Raw genomic sequence first — 17,821 nt, 5'->3', positions numbered from 1 at the left:
ATCCCAAGTTTATAGCGCTATTAATTTTTCTAGGGAGAGTTGGGGAAAAAGTGCTCCATAGGACAAACTGTACTAACTTTTGCTATGAAGAGAGCGGGTTAGGCTGAATATATATAAGGAAACCATGAGCAGACAGAAAGATCAGAGAGGCAGGCTTATGGCGAATAATGTACTGGGAGCACCAAAAATGCAGCTGGCCCCGGGATTCGACTCAAGCTTGCCTTGATCCCACCTACATTGAGAAACTGGTGGCAACTACTGCTAACACGGTACTGGCAGGATGTATGTCGCTTTATGCTTGGTGAGATCTATCTATTTGGTGGATGCGGCTAGTTATTTAGCCAACATGCGTCAAAAAGTGCACCCACAAAGACCTTGTAGAAGCCTAGCACCACATAGCTGCTGCAGTTAAGATTGAGTGGCACGCATTCCGTAATTCCAAATATGGCCATTGTCAACTGGATGAGGCCGCACTAGTTTGCTGCACTGCATTGCTTTTATGGTGGCTTCAATGTTCCACGCACAAGTGCTGAGTGAGACACCGACAAAGTTTCACATGGCTGCCACAGTGCTGAGAACACATATAGTGGCAATCTGTGTGTTAACACTGAAAGACTTTAAATAGACCATACTTCAACAAAAGCACTTATTTTCTGATGTTTTTTTTTATACAGCAGAGAATTTAACAAGCTTCTGTTTGTAATCTGGACTTATTTACACATGCCATCAATACAACGTGTAGCTGATGGTAACAGCAGGTAAATTCAGCACTGAAGACACCCACTGAACGCAAGACTAAACACACAGTTAACATATTTTCTTTAAAGCTTACGCAAGCATTGTTAGCTCATTACCCCCATTAAGAAGTAATTGGAAGGAGACCTACCACTCAAACCCTTGACTTCCAAAAGGTAAATGCTATTACTCATCGAGCCAGAGCCTATCCCTACACAAACGAGACAAAAATGGTCGCAATTACATTTCAGTGAAATAGTGCTCCTGTAATTCACAGGCAAGGGAAGAAGAAAAGCAAGTTCAGCAGACGCAAAAGCCACATTCAGCCAGCAATTACTCAGGTGGTGCAAAGTACAGTTGGTGTAAACAACGCAACTAAATTGGAGAGTTCCGTCTCTTTTCTAGAGTCAAGCCACTGTAACTTATTATGGCCTGTCTTTCCCAAGAGTGCTCACTGGCAAATACAACCAGTTAAAAAATATTTCGGCGTGCAAGATGCAATCTGAGGCATACCCTAGCTTTCAAAATGTGGCTTTTGACGTACTGAACCATTTCACTAAAGAAAGCATTTGCGTAAATGTCATAGAAGTCAATTAAAGTAAGTAAAGAACAAGAGGGGTGGGGGGTGAGGGGGTAAGCCTCTTTCCAGTACCAACATTTCAACAAGTGAACTTGTCCTTGTCTTGACTTGTCAGCAAGGTTCCGACTGGTGTTGCAGAAGTCTGCTGCCAGACTCTGGGGTCTGTAATACTGGCAAATGGAGGTGTCTGGAGAGCTCCTGAGATGATGATTAAGCGGGTGGCACAGGATCTCCGGGGCAACCAAGGAGCAGTGGGGTGATCAAAGCTGGAACCAGTACGGTCTGTGGGTTGGGGCCGTCAAGGCCAGAGCAGGCCGGGGCATACAAGACTGGCTAGTATATGCAATCTTCTACACTCCAGGAACGCGGAAGCCTTGGTGAGCACTCAGCCCACAGACCAGTCTGGGTTCTAGCTTTGGTGTCCCCGTTGGTCCTTTGGTGTAGTGGAGGCGCTGCCAAAATTTACTAAATGATGACACGTTTACACTTTTTACTTGCGCAGATTTCCCACTTCCCTTGCAGTCTGGCAGCTCAATTTACATAAGCGATGCCAGCCAGGTTTTCCAAACTTGTAATGTCATGTTTTGGACAGTACATGATGAAAAAATTGCCTTGGGACTTCTGCAACACCAGTCTTACGTACTTCTCTTCGTCAAGACAAAGAGAAATCATCTCATAATAACATTGCCACCCAGACTGAATCCACCATCTTTCGTTCTTCTCTATATCCTTTAATTCTACTCAACGTTTTCCAAGCATGCTTCGGCCTACCTTGGGCAATATTCAATTAGTGATAGACACATGCATCTGTTTTGTCTTATTGCATTTTTCAACCCGTGGCTCCTTTTCATGGAAGCAAAAAGCTTTCCAATTGCAGCTGCAGTTATCGCAAGCATAAAGCTTACTGCTGCCAAATGTCAAAAAAGAAAATTTATATTGAACAAGGTGCCGCGTGTCCCAAACATATAATTCTGCATGAACACATGCGTTATAGTCATGTCTCAGTGCAAGTGTTTTACTTTAGAATTCAACTGTGCTAAGTACAAACCAATATGTACAAAAGGACTATGGCTCTGTGCTCCCTCGGTCACCCTTTAGAAATAAAGCAAGTGCTAGTTTTACTAGGAGAAGAAACTGGCATGAGAGAGTTTATTACTGATATCAGATTCAGACTTTAATGGTGCAGTAGAGTTGTAACAGTAGAGATAAAATTAAATGCTAATCAAGCTAAGCTGAAAAGGCACAAGTTTTCAGTATGACAAAGTGCCTCTAGCCTTCCAAACACTTGACAAAAAAGAAAAAAGCATGGCCACACTTAACAATTAACACCACACTCCTCTGTGGGGATCGTTGTGTGCCCCGGCACCTTTGCGTGGGCGTCCACCTGTTCTGCCGTCCCTACGCCTCTCCCTTTCCACCTGTGACTGTCTGCCAGGGGTGGCATTTTCTAAAGAAACGGTGGCACTTCGCACTGCAGGCCACCATGGCTGTGTGACCGGCAGAGCGAGTGCGAGGAGGAGACCTCCGAGGGACAGCACAGGGTGTGCACAAGTTTTTCCTCTGAACTGCCGGCCCTCTTTTTTGGCCATCTCTCAGACTTGAGCTTCTCTACGGTGCCTTGCACCTACGGGGAGAGTACGTACCTTGTGTTGCTCCTTTTCGGAATGCTAAACTCAAAAGTGGTGCTTAGTGCTCCTGCATGGTTATACTACACCAAGCGGCACTTATCGGAGGCCCTAGACAGCAGAGATTGCCCGAGCTCTTGCAAGTGGGCCTGCTGGTCCTCGTGAGAGTACGCAGCGTAGCCGCAGGGAGCCTTCCTCCTGCAGCGACCTGCAGGGGCCCCTGCTCTGTACTTTTTGCCTCTGGTGCAAGAGCTCCTTTGATTCCCATGGTGCCCCAAGCACCGGGCTTTTGAGCAGTGCTGGGTGTCGCCGGAGGCAAGTAAACTGTTTTCATTAACTTATGGCAACACTGTTTTCTTGTGTGAGCAGCACTCAGTGTCCCCCTTCTGCAGCCTGAGCGCACGCACAGCAGCACGCTAGGTTATGTGAGGCAACGGCTGGCGTTATCCTGAGGCTTGTTAAGCTCAAACCAGGTGTGGTCGGTACTCCTGTGAGAGACAAGACCCCACACTGGCACCACCGAGATTTTGAGCCTAGCGAGCCTCAGGGCTGCGTTGGTTGTCACCTTGCGTAATGTAGTGCGCTGTTGTTTACTTGCCTCTGGTGGCACCCAGCACTTCACAAATGTCCGGTCCCGGGGAAGCATGAGAATCAAAGGGGCTCCCGCCCCAAGGGCGGAAAATATAGACACCAGCACGGTAAAACACGTTGCCGAGAGAGGATGGCTCCCCGCAGATATGCTGGATGAGCAATGGGCCCACTCGCAAGAGCTATAGGGAAATCTCCGTGAGTTCGGGCCTCCAATAAATGCAGCTCGGTATAGTATGACCACGTGCGAGCGCTAAGCACCACTCTTCGCCATGTATTTGGAAAAGAAATTACACAAGGTATGCACTTGCCGTAGGTGTAAGGCACTGCAGATGAACTCAGGCCCGAGTGATGCCCACATAAAGGGGCCGGCGAGCGAGAGGAAAACGTGTATATACCATGTGTCGTAGTGGACAAGATTCCCTCGCACTCGCTCTGCCAATGGAGCTGCCGCCACAAATTGGTCCATCCAAAGGAGACGCGTAGGGACAACAGAATAGGCAAAATGCCCGCGCAATGACGCCTTGGTGCAGCAGAACCCAACAACCCACAAGCATGACCTGTGTGCTTCCCAAATGTCCCCCTCAGTAAAACATGCTACTAGACAACTGACGATTCCTTGCAGCATTGTTTTTGAAAGTTGTAACTGATAACTTTATGGCAGAGTTACTCTCAGCAACAAGTTCTTGGAAAACCTGCAGATGCATCCAACATGAAAGCTACATATTTTGCAATTTAAAACCTAGCCCTCACCTCATCAAAAGAGATAGCATGAATGTGACAATATGGTCTTCTGACACGAACATCTTAGAAATGCGCTCAGCAAGTGCAGTAATTTATGCCATCTACAGTTTGCCCTAATAGAGGACCTGTAGATTTAACAGCTGAAAACCAATAAAACTGTGCAGGCACCTTAACTACCCTCTTTAAGTAGATTAAACATTTATCAACAGCCATAAATTAAAATGCAGTTTCCTAGTAATAGGATACAAAATAAAAACAGAATAAGGAATCTGTAACACTGAAGAGAAAAGAACTAAGGGTTATCCTAAGCAAAATATCTTCATTAAAAGGTAGCTGACGACACACACACACACACATTTGCTCCTTAAGTTTCTGTAAGTTTCAGATACCTATTATTTTAGATTTGTCCCCTTCAACACATAAGGTGGAAATCTAGGGCATGCAATTGACATACAATAGTTAAAGGCAATACTGATAAGGTACACAGTATCAAAATTAGAAAGAGGGGACAATGGAGTAAGTGCAAAGGTGTCATTTTCATACAGTGCTATAAAAAACAAAACAAAAACAACCAGAAAAATAAGGTAATTTTTAAGCACCCAGTGAAATAAAAAACAGACTTCTACATTTCACATCAGCAGCAGCAGCAACAACACCAAACTAAGAATGCCTTTCCAGTTGACAGCGCTGGCCTCCAGATTGTTTGAAAATTTTGCCAAGAGGAAAGCAGCAGCAATGAATTCTCAGCAAGGCGCAAAGAATGCTGCCTCGCAGCTTTTGCCAATAGTGAACAGAAAGAAGTGTGCAACAAAAAATTGTCTCCTGCCCACCGCACCCCTGGTTTGCCTACCTTGGACCCCTAACGAGACACAACTATAAGGGATGTGTTCAGCACACAAAAAATGAAATGGCACGAGGAAACTCCACGATGCAGCTGCTTTTGCAACATTCAGCGTAGAGAGGTGATGAAAAAAAGTCGGAATGTCACACAATAACACACATGTCGCACAACTTGTACAATAAGACAAAACAAATTTCATCTATTCACATTGCGCAAAACACAAAGGGTGCTTTGCAACCACCTGGAGTACAATGGCATGTGCTTTCATATTCTATTACTAAGGCTGTAGCCTCCCTGTTATGATACCAAACTATTCCAGCATCTGTGTCCAAAGAGAAGCTTTGCATTCTTACAAAATAGTATCAGACAAATGCCTTCCAATGAGAAACAGTTCAACTAAAGGCAGTTCTGCGTACTCAACATTTCTAGAAGCACTGCAATGAACTATTAAACGAGTATACAGTTGGGTGCCTCTAGAACGAAGTGCTTGGGGCCTCCAAATTCATTCGTTATGCAAGTTACTTTGCTGTACAGGTTGTGTGCACTGCACGTCTGACAACATAACCAGGACAGAATTATTCCTTTGTTACATGCCATTTTGTTGTAGAGGCGTTCATTATAGAAGCGCTCAACTGTACAGATGTACGGTAAATGTCATTACAAAGGTGAGGTACTGTCCTAGTCAAAAGTTGCAAAGACAGTGTGAATTTGACAAGACCTGTAGCTGAGCCACATGCTAGTGCCTACGTAGAACTTTCGCGACTCCAAAACTTGACATGGAGAAGAACAGACACCCTTAATGTACCTATACTGCTCAAACCTTCCAGCTTTGTGCATGATAAGTTGCTGTGGGCATTTATGCAGCCTAGATAGCATGTCCAAAGCTGGGAGGTGGTGGAAGTGGTGGCGGGAATGGCAGAGCAATAACGTATTGCTAGAACTGTAATGCACTTCACTTATTGTGTTTTGGAGCAGAAGGGAACTCTGAAATGGGCATTCAGGTCTTAAGAGAGAAAGAGGAGGGGGAGGATAGGTGCTAACATTCCATAAAAACAAAATCTGCATTTGAGTGCTCACCATCCTCATCTTCTGCCGGTTGTATGCTAACCTTGCCATCACTTTTCTGAGATGTCATAAGTGACTGCAAAGGCAAACACAAGTATGTATGTCAAACGAAGAAGTCATAATTGGCGATACTGAGAAGAACAAAAAAAAGGTCTCTGCCCAGTATGATGACCATTATTCAACATGAAGACCCCTGTTCATTTAAACAAATTTGTAACACACACAAAAAAAATGAGAAGCTTGGGCAGAATTCATCTTTTTAATCAATAAAACAATAAAATTTGCCACATTTAATGGCAAATTTTACCGGCTTTTCGCAACTAAAATGTTAGTATCAATAGAATCTTGCCAAAGCCAGCCAGCTTCGCTGGCCACAGAATGAAAAGTAAATACAGGACACAAACACTCTACGCCACACAAAAAAAGTGACTGATTCGTGGCACTTATTTTCCAAGAAAATGGGTAATCGCCAATCTTAACAGGATCTGAAATCTGTTCATGCTGGAAATCCAGCTGAAAGGTAGCTGAATGGACAAGAGAGCTAAACAATATCACAAATGTAAATGTACTCCAAATTTTGAAAATAGTAAAGCTCTATTCAGAATAAGAACCAACAAGTCTGTGTTATGGTCGAGACACGTCATATCAATAACCGCAGTAACATGTGCGTAAGGCAGGCTTCAATCACCATTCATACAGAATGGTATACCTCCACAAGCAAGAGTACACAAGCAAGTCCATGATTGATGGATTGGTGCTACCTTCCCTGGAGCATGCACAGGTAGTTTTTGTGCCTTCCTTCGTTTCCGCTGCTTCAAGTTTGTGTTATCCTTTTCATTACTCTGGTGTCCACGTCGTCTGCACCCAACCTCTTCACCAAATCTGTCAGTTTTCTGACATTCTAGGCTAAATAAAGGTCCTGAGTTGTTCAGCATATCATATACTAATCTGCCCTGACCAAGTTACGCTTAAAGGGAGCCTACACTAAGTGGTCAAACACAAAAGCACCTTACTGACCGAACTGACAACTGATGGACTCCGTTCAAGGGCCTCCCTTTCTTCGGCAGCTTGCTGGGCTGGAAATAGAGGAGGCACTCATGAATTTATTGTTAAAAGCTAGCAAGCACTTAATGAACAACAACTACAGTATAAGCCGAACAAACATGTTCATCTTGAAACACCGCAATTGACAGGCAAATAAAGGTGCACACATAAAGCAGCGCATCCATCACAGGATGTGCAACATGCAGCTGCCACCAGCCTCAGCAGGAATAACATGTTTTCAGAAACTGAATTTGCATGAAGAAACAATGCATGCCTGCCAACGCATACGCATATACACATTCGTAAGTACTATCGGGGAGACCATGTGCTGTTGCAGTATATGACATTTCTATCATTTTGATAAAGGAGACCTTCACATCAGAAAAGCAAATCTGAATCTAAGCAAACATGAAAAAAGCAGGCCAGTTCACAATCAGTCTGCTTTATCTGGCAGTCAGAACAACTATACAAGCTTAATATGCTAAATATCAGCATGCACCAGTGAGTATAAACAGCTTAATCCTCCTTAGTTCTCATTATAAATGGCGCTCCGCGCTTCTTGCAGCAAAGCTATTTATAGCTACCTCACGCAGTGGTCGACGTCCATCTGTCTACATGTCGAAAAAAAAATTTCGTCTCCAGTTTTCTCACGAATACTCTGTAGCTCTCGACATAATGTAGGTACTTGGAAAAAATCGTACTGAAATTGGCCGCTAAGACGACTATCATTATGCCGAGTTTCATTTACTTGTCACAATTAGTTCACAGTGAAGTTGTGAACGTTACAGAATTCCCGTCTGCTATCAAGACATGGCTGTCTACGAAAAGAGGTTACAGAAAACGGCTAACTCTTGTTTTATTGAAACTATCCCATAACAAATTACATGACAATTAGCCACAGAGACAACTCTAACATTAAGCCAAGTTTCATCTACTTTTAGCAATGAAGTAGTTCACAGTGAATTTGTAAATATTGTGGAATTCCCGTCTGCCATGCGGTGGTACTTGCATACGTCACCCCACTTCATAAAATAATAAGAATAAATCACTCTGCAGTCAAAAAATGTATTTGTTGTCTGTGTCCTTCAATAATAATAATAATAATAATAATAATAATAATAATAATAATAATAATAATAATAATAATAATAATAATAATAATAATTATTATTATTTTTACTATGCACCACTAGAAGAAATACAGTCAAACCTCGTTAATACGTAGTCCACAGGGAACAACGTTTAGGTACCCACTAAACAATGTACAAATGAACCGGCAATGCCAATTTAGAAGATGCTCACCTGCCGGAAAAGAACTACATCGGATGCTCTCAAACACACTCACTCAGACAGGCTTTATTTGTGGTTAGGCACAGGGCAGGATTAACAGTGCTCATGGCCCAGTTCAATAAAGCAAGGGGGGCCCTTTCCCCCCCCCCTTCTTCCCTCCCACCTTAACCTCTGGTCATTCTTGAGACTTCACTCTTCTTAGAATTCGCTACAAAGAACACATGCCGTATTTACACGAAGAATCTCCGGAGTGTTTATGAACATCACTTGGGCAACTACTTTCTCGCAGAGCATGTGGAGAGGTTACCATCGGAATATAACTATACCAGGAGACGAAGCGACATTGACAGCATTAAGATTTGTCGGGCTAGTTTGTTCATGCTGAAAGAAGGGTAAATGTTTTTAATAACATTCTCTAATAAACAATCATACATAGCTTAATTTATTACTTTTAAACAAGTAATAAACTCACATTCTTGCAGGCTTTTATAAGAGAAGGAAACATTCATATGCCTTTTCTACTATTAAATTGCAGAATAAATTTACACTTTTAAACAAATATTCTACTTCAACACAGTGTAGAAAATAGGTTAGCCGTTTCGCAGAAATTCAACCTTTAAATGGGACATGTATAAGTATTAACATCTTTTCTCTTCTTATTCATCTTTTAAGAAAGGAAACAAAGGTACGTACATTTCTAAAAGCATTTTCATGCCTTTCGCTGGGACAGTTAAAGAGATCTTCAACATTCACCCTCCTAAGAAGCAACGACAAACTGCTGAGGCGGCTGTCAGTCACCATTGATCAAAGCTTGTTTCTGATGAATTTCAGCTTGCTGTATGATCATTCGCTTGTGCAATTTGCGACCATCAAGCACAAAAAAATTCTAACAGCAACATGAACATCTGGAAATGAACCTTCAAGATTTTCACGAGTTAGAAGTTTCAGCATGTCTGCCACAGAAGAAGAGCCTTCGCTGCTCGCAAATGAAATAAACTGTTCAAGCTCATCGGGAAATGTGCCAGCCAGATCAGAAGGATACTGCTTTACGAGGTGCATTGCCTGCAGGCGCCTCTGCGCTGGCAAAAAGCAGTTCCCAATCTGTACTAACAACAAACTGCGAGCAGACTTCGGTGTAAGCGCTCAAGCGAGCTGTGAGAGCATGCAAGAGAGTGTACAATCATGACGAAAAAGTTTCACAGCGGAGCTTAGCTGAAGGATCTTGTGGCTCTGGCATGCTCGTGCCTTCAGTGCTGTTGTATCGTGTCGACTCTTTTCACTTTCTCTGGGTGCTTGCTTTGTACGAAGCATTGTCTGGCGCTTCCTTTGCAAGCTTTTCGAGTTCATCGATTTCTTTACATTACCAGAAGCAAATCTCGAAGGTCATGCTTTTGTGCACTGCAATCGGCAACAGCTGTATGTCATGGTGGCCATGTTTAAATGTCACTACTGCTGGTGGCTGTCGTCCGGGTGTCGTAACTCCAGAATTTAACGTCTGCACACGAGATTTTACCGATTTTGTGCCTGTGCGTGTAGAACAAGAAAGAAAACAGTATGCACCAACCAGTTGGTGGGCACTGAGCGACTGCGGCGCCCATGAACGGATAATATGCACCGCCAACGAGGAATCTGCCATGCGAGTGTTTGCCGACAAGAAGGGGCTGGCTGAAAAGCTGGCTCGTAGCTTCAGTAAGTTCGAGGCAGCTGTCGTTGCTGCTAGGCCACCGCGGCATCTAACGAAAATAACTAGACTTTTGTCGCGCAAAGTGAATAAATCATGACCTCCTATATAAACTTTATAGAGGAGGTCGTGGAATAAATACTGCATGTTTTTGCCCATTCATCGCGCTCTCTCTGAGTTCCGTTTCTGACAGGTAAGTGTATGATCTCATGCTATTTCAGTCAAGCAGTACTACCATTTAGTACATACTTTTTCCGAGCTCCGGTCAACTACAGTCTAACGAGGTTTCACTGTATATACAGTAGAACCTCCTTCATACATTTTGCAAAAAAACACGAGAAAAAACATACTAACCACATACCTGCCAACCTGGCGAGATCAAAAATCGGGAGACTTTAGTCGCGCCAATGGCGGGGGGGGGGGGGGGGGGTTGCATCACTGTTTTAACTTCCGGTGGCCTTAGCAACTTGGTGAAACATGTCTTCCATCAGTGTTTTTCATTTTTCCAACCATAGACCACTGCATGTCCCACCTTTCTTCATTAAGAATGTCCTCTGGAAGACTGTATGCCTATAGTGTGGCAAATTCAGCTTCGAGAGCATCTAACGTGTCTTCAGCAGATTCATTGGCGTCTCGGGGCAGCAGCTGAGGGAAACTCTGAATAAAGAAACGAAGACTCGAGAGCGATGCCTGTGAAATTTCAGGTTGGCCACCTCCGCATTCTTCATAGTTGCGTTTCATCAGAGTTGCATCTACATCCATAACGCTTCGCCTTGTCACATTTTGGAAATATTTTCCGTGGAAGAGGCCCAACGTAGTCGCTGACACTAAGGGGTAGGTTGTGTTCGACGAGGAATCCCGTAAACAGGCACTCCACACGTATGACACTGTCGTCGCACTTGTTCTCGAGAAAGTTCACTATGTTGCCTTGCTGCTCAGCGGTAGGAACATAGCTTTGATGCTTCGCCGTGGAAACGTGCAGTTTCAAGTCGCCGTTGACACCGTGAGACACGCTGACGTCGCATCCAAGCGTTCTATAAAATGCAAAATGTTCTCCTTTTCTTGATGTCAAAAAGCACGGAAATTCAGAAGTTCGTAATAACTTCTGCAAATACCTTTTCTTCGACTTTGGTAGCGCCATGGCATCAAGCACACGAGAAATCTAACTTTACACGGAGCACCGCACACACTGCCTAGCCAACACTAATCATACACAAAAGCAGCAGCAACAAGATGCACCATGGAGGAAGACATGCACGGAATGCAAGAACTACATTGGCTCTGGCTTCGGTCAGCTTACTACGCGCTGTAGTCGGCTGCTTAGTCAATGATACCGATGGGGCTAGTGCTGCCGTTGTTGGTGATGCTGACGATTACGATGCGGCTGTAGATTCCGCGGTGCCGGTTTCACAAAAACCATTATTGCGCGACAGAGACCACTTTTTGGGAGATATAAGATAGTGATCGTACAATACGAAAGTTCAGTCAAAAATCTGGAGTCTCCCGGGCGAATCGGGAGGGTTGGCAGGTATGTAACCAGGAAAACGTACAATCCAAACTAACTACAAAAATTTGACAGACTCAACTATTGTTGACATTTACGTAATGCAAAGCTTCGCACGGATCATTGCGGCATGAGATGCCGACGGGAAGCCAAAACAAAATCGAGCTGGTGGGCACGAGCTGGTGGGCAACGGCGGACGTTACCTAAGCAAAATGTGACGATCGCAACGTGCTGCCTGCAGCGGCACGTTTGAATTATTGCTTACTAAAAGCGTGCAGTATGCTACCAATGTCACTACACACCGCATGCAGTAAAACAGATAGGTAAAGATGCTTATCACAATAGGTTTGGCAGCGATGGCTGTGAATGCAGTGTGCGACGATCCGGGTGAAGATTTGCTGCCACCAGAATAAAAAATTGCGTGCGCCGTCACTTTCACGTGAGATGGGCGGCTCTATACTGTTCTTGATCGTGCATGCGTTGCACCTTTTATTGTTCGCATGAGACCTAGAGGCTGGAAAGCATATACGATGGCAGTCTGCAGCAGGGAACGGCGGCGTGCTTCGGTTGTCAGCTATTAAAAGCATGCGCTACGCTTCTGACGGTGCCACGTGTTGTGAAACAGATAGGCGAAGATGCTTAATGCAATAGGATTGGCGGTGATAGCCGTGAATGCCACGTGTGATGACCCTGGAGAAGGTTTGTTGGTGCCAAAATGAGAAACTGAGTACGCGCCGGCATTTTCACGTGAGATGGGCGGAAGAGTATTGCGGTGAAGCTGCTGCTGCAGCAGGCAGCTATAGACTGTTCTCGAACGCATGTGCCTCGCACATTTGTTTACATGGGATCTAGTGGCCAGAAAATGTACCGTACAATTGCAATTTGGCAACATACTGAACGTTGGTGCCAAAAAATCATGTTTTCCGTAAGTATGAACCAGCAAAAATGGGTAATTTTTGCGTTCTCGATTGCGAACGTTGGCGTCAGGAAAACATATTTAATGGGGATGTATCAACGAGGTTCTACTGTACATAGACGCATCGATAGAGGTAAAACACACTACAGCTTCACTGCTCGTCCTTCCCAGAGTAGAAGGGCTGATGAATTTCTCAATGATACCTTGCACACCTAATTTTTACATAGCTGGCTGTGCAATGAGCTACCAAAAATGAAATCATACAACAGCTGTTTCACAGAAGCTGTTGTTTATTACAAACCGCCTCATGAATTCGGGCTCCAGATGATTAAATAAGCATATCACATTACTTCTACAGGGCTGCCAACTAAGGAGAAAAGGTAATTGAAAATTCAAACTACTGGACACACATCACAAAATTTACCAGACACTCACCCCTAACTTTGGCTGCCACCCACGCCTGGTACGCAGGGGAGCTATGGTAAGACTTGAGTGCCTCATTGTACTCCATCTGCAAGAGTAAACGAGGAAATCGGCACAACTTGCTTTGAGACAGGACAGACTCACACAGGGCTGCACAATAAGCCAAAGCAGTCTTAGTTCAAGCACAGACGGTATTTGGCATTATGGGAAAGGCAAGAAAAAGTCAGTGTGGGAGTACACCAAGAAAACTAAGTGCAGGAGAGGGCAGATCAGTGATTTGCAAAGGCAGAGGTCTTTAGCACATCCACTGGCACATAAGCATCCAGGGATATGAAAAGAGGATAAAAAGTGAGAAAGACACAAAACTTTGTTTTTTCAATATTATCCTACTTGCAGCACCAGTCCTTACCCTATCAATTTGTGCAGAAAATAAAAAGAAATAAAGTTGGGTAACTTCGATAAATTAAAACATTCATGATGATGTCAGTATTCAATTTGTCCTTCTGCCTTACTTTACAGTAAAGCTGCTGTGGTTACAGCAGCCTCTGGTTATGGTCACAGCACGTGCATGGTGAAGTATAGAAGTACCAATTTAAGTGCTCTGCAAGTACTTCACTGGCTACACATCCCCATATTAAAAACATTTTTACAGAAACATCAAAGTTATTGTTACAATAAACAATCAGCAACAGGTCGAGAATGTAGCAGCTGATATCCCATGGAAAAAAGATTCGCATATCCGCCAGCATATGCAGCTAAACCTCGATATAACGAACTTCTATATAACAAAATTCTCCATATAACGAAGAATTTCACTTTTTGTAGCTGCTTGTCCATAGAACACTATGTATTTTGAACCTCAATATAGCAAAGTGTTTATACATGATTTCAATGTAACATTTCACTGCTGCCACGAAGGAATACCGAGGCAATAAATGGAAGCATCCCCAAATGCAGATGGTCGAATGGTTGAATTACATGCAGCGGAGCAGCGTCATGTTCCACATAAAATCCAAGTGCGATAAGATCCTATAGTGCCCCTCGTGCTGCTTGCTTGGGTGTGAGTGAAAGCAGGCGAGGGTGAGCCGAGTAGGATGTGTAGGACAGACTCAAATTCAACAAAATGAATTTTTTTCTCATTCAAAATTTCTTTTTATGATAGCCAGATAATGAGTAAACTTTTACAGCCACTTTCGTGTAAGAAAAATACAGTCAAACCTCCATATATCGAACACGGATACTATATCGAATTATTGCGTATATCGGAGATTTTCTATATCACCTGGAAAATCGCATGCATTTTTTATTTAGAACCGGTTTAGACGTAAAATGGATATATCTAACTCCCCACCACGGACTATGTGAGCTCTGATGACAGGCAGTGAGCTTTCCCGCAACATCCTCAAAGATAGCAGTACGCCATGGGCGTTCCCGACGGTGGCGCACTATAGCTGCATACATCGACTGCGCCGAGTTTATGGCCTCCGAGATTGGCGTGCGCCAGCTGGCGCATGCAAATCTTGGAGGCCATGGCTAGTACGACAACGGCAAAGATGCATTTTATTTGCCGCACTGACTCCTCCTCCGTGCCACGCTCTGTGCCTGCTGTGTCTCGCGAGGGCTGGCAGTTTGCATCTACAAAGACACGCTCACTGGACTCACTCATAGACGCCTTTGCAGACGCCACTTGATACTTTGTCATTGACAGTGTTTCAAAATGCTTCAATTGACGGACGTGGAGGTCGCAGAAGTAGCGGCCAAACAAAGATGCTACCGAAGTTGATATCGCAAGCGCTGATGTTGCCCCATTCCAGACTTCAATTAGGGCTGTAGCTACTACAGCCCTTCTATGCCGCTAGTGCTGTGCAATAGAGGGCACCGGTCTATCACTTGTGGATCGTTTAGACTAAGTTGGGGACTCCGTGTTTAAGCATGCGGCTGTTAATAAGCAGCAGGCTACACTGCTGCAGTACTTTCAGCGAAATAAATAAATACTTTGTGTGAAGTTTCAAGTTAGTATTTACTGCACCACGAATGGGGCGCGATCGGGGATTGTTGTTCGGAGCATGCACGCGATTGGCCTAGACTGTGCAGACTTCGCACCTACGCTAATTGCACGCGGCGCAATCGACCACACGCTCCCGGCTGACGAAGTTGGCATGGCCTAGGCCAACTGGGCGCGGCGCAACCGAACACGCGCTCTGAACAGTGATCTCCGAACACATCCTTGGTTCATTGATTTGCAGAAGTTTCTGACGCATTTTTTTCTGTGATTTTGTATATAGAATTCTAGCTATATCGGACTATTTCGCGATCACTGCGGTGTTCAATATATCGAGGTTCGACTGTGCATCAATGACTGTACTTATTTGCGTAAAAGTTCTAATTTCAATATAACGAAATTTCCACATAACGAGGCAAACTGCCTATTTTATTGACTTCGTTATATCGAGGTTTAACCGTATAACATTGGATTCTCCACACCTCCTTGTTACCCATTTCCTCTATACACCTATCTCAGGCATGCACTGCAGTGGTATGGACAACTCATACCCAAGGTATGTTTGTTCACGGAACAATTGTAATACCCATGTTTGTGCAGGGATTAGCTGGGCCTTGAATGGTGCATACTTTATGCTGCAGAGTTCAACTTGCTATTCATGCTTTTGGAGGGAATGCAAGGAGGCCCTGAGGCAAGATAAGGTTAACCCCACTCCTAAGCCTCACTCAAGGTCCCTTGCCAAATGTGTGCATGCTAGTGCTGCAAACTGTCTTCTTTGTCTTCACACCTGCTGATCTTAGTTGCACATTTTTGCACATTCACATGACTGCAACTTTTCCATGGCAAATTAACCACTGGTTAACCACTGCCTATATAATCTTGTGCCTATGTAATTTGTAAGAATTAGAAGGGTTTGGGTGCGAGCTACAGTCGAATCCACTTATAACGATACCAGTTTTAACAATGTATCGGTTATAACAAAGAGAAGCTGCTGCACCATCAACTTTTGTATGTTTTGCACGGTGAAATAACCTGTTTACTACAATGCCCCGATGCCGCATTATCGGTTATAACGATGATGTCTGGCTGCTTGGTGTCCGAGCCGAAAGGTAGTGAAATGCGAAATCCTTGAAAAAAAAAAAAAAAAGAGAGAGAGAAATTAGAGCCGCTGCACGATAGCCTCCTGCTCAAACGGCCACCGCACGCTCATTTTTTAGCCTTCCCCGCGCTCCTCTCTCCCATAGCCCTTCCATCCCTCCGAAACATGAATGGACCACGCCAACTGCGCTACATCTTGCTCACTGGCTCCTCATTCAGCGCAGTTCTGCAAACAGCCCCGTGTTCATCTTTTGCGATGAAATTGTTCCTGGCCATGTGGTTCAGCCTCTTTTGACTCACCGCCAAAACGGAAAATGACTGACCCACCCGCTGATAATCGGCAATGCACGATGTTGCCAGTGAAAAGAAAGAGCACTGCTATAGATTTGGATACTAAGTACCAAGTGCTTCTAACTGATGAGGTGATCGTCGCGAATGTGCTTGCATCGGTTAGCGAGGGCGACAATGGCAGCAATGACGCAGTAGGGCAGGCTGTCTCAACGTTGTCCTCACAGGAGGCCCAGCAGATGATTCAGTCCCCTCCGGTACTTCGTTTTCGAGAGGAACCTTCCGCTGCACTACGTGGAGCACCTGGATACTTTGGAGAGGGATGTCGGCACGGCTGATGGACATAGGGTTTTCTCGTGCAATGCAGTGCGACGTACTTGGCAAGACACTCGTGGCAATCTCGCCTCAGCATTTCTTCTGGATTTCTCAAGCTGACAGGCTGCTGCAGCAACCTCCTCACATTCTTTAAAAGGCCCCTTTTGGGCCCACCAAAGCGCTGCCTCGGCGGTGCTCGCATATCGCTTGCCACCCACGACCCCTCTTTGCAGTTACAGCAGCGCCGTTTTTTAACGCCGACAGCTGCGGCTTGTTACACGTGATCGGAGCGCCAAGGAAGCAGTTAAATGAGTGAGCACAATCAGCAGCCAGACGGAGGAAGGTTGCTGGGATATGGGGAGGAGGGGCACTGGCATCCCCACCATTATAGTTTGCCGAGATCAGCTCTGCAATCCCCCTATTTTGATTTTTTCATGCAACCCGGTTTTAACAATTATCGGTTATAACAATGGAATTTTTGTGGCATTTTAATATTGTTATAAGTGAGTTCGACTGTAGTTGGTACGGGTCATTCATTTTAAACAGCGCCAAAAAACAAAACGCATGGACAAGGCAGAGCACAGGACCAGTGCTGTATCTTCGTTGTCCGTGTGGTTCTTTGGCACTGTTTAAAAAGAATGATCTGTAAGAAGACTATTTTCCATTTCCGTAAAAGTGGGGTGATAGAGAGCAGACGCAGTGTTTTTTCGTGGGAGGAATAGCCCTCCTGCATTCTCGACTTGTCACCGACTGCAGAGGTAACACTAACAGTGAAATCAACAAGCCCCCTATGTCAGCGCCAGTAAAAGAACATTTCAAACACCGAGAGCATGATACTAATAACTTTGTACTCTTGTCACACAAGGGTGAGTCAAACATGACGGTTAGTGCATACACGCTATGAAGCACAATCATGGATAAGCAAAATAGGGGAAGCGAGGGGCTCGGTTTTTTTGTTAGAGTCAACTGTATGAACTCAGGAAGACACTGAAGCCAGAGAAAGTACAATGGAAATTAGCTGTTAATTTCAACTGAAATGTAATAAACAAGCGGAGAGAAGACAACGCACTGCAGATGGGAGC

General features: G+C 44.5%; 1 protein-coding gene across 4 annotated transcripts in view; it reads right to left on the bottom strand.

The window, feature by feature from the left end:
• LOC126532285 (SWI/SNF-related matrix-associated actin-dependent regulator of chromatin subfamily E member 1-like) overlaps window positions 1-17,821 on the bottom strand; it is a 35,287-nt gene that overhangs the window by 8,468 nt on the left and 8,998 nt on the right. For 2 of the 4 annotated variants that reach the window (XM_050179960.3, XM_050179961.3), the window contains exons 6-9: window positions 13,049-13,124; window positions 7,196-7,254; window positions 6,191-6,254; window positions 887-946 (exon numbers count right to left, since the gene is read on the bottom strand). In XM_050179960.3, coding sequence (XP_050035917.1) covers window positions 887-946; window positions 6,191-6,254; window positions 7,196-7,254; window positions 13,049-13,124 — 259 coding nt within the window. The remainder of the gene's footprint in view (window positions 1-886; window positions 947-6,190; window positions 6,255-7,195; window positions 7,255-13,048; window positions 13,125-17,821) is intronic. The other 2 variants (XM_050179962.3, XM_050179965.3) reach the window with 1 other exon arrangement.

The sequence above is a fragment of the Dermacentor andersoni genome, chromosome 5 (genome assembly GCF_023375885.2).
Source record: "Dermacentor andersoni chromosome 5, qqDerAnde1_hic_scaffold, whole genome shotgun sequence".
Lineage (NCBI taxonomy): Eukaryota > Metazoa > Arthropoda > Arachnida > Ixodida > Ixodidae > Dermacentor > Dermacentor andersoni.
Note: the sequence above shows the minus strand (reverse complement) of the source record. Positions and strands in the feature narration are given on the sequence as shown.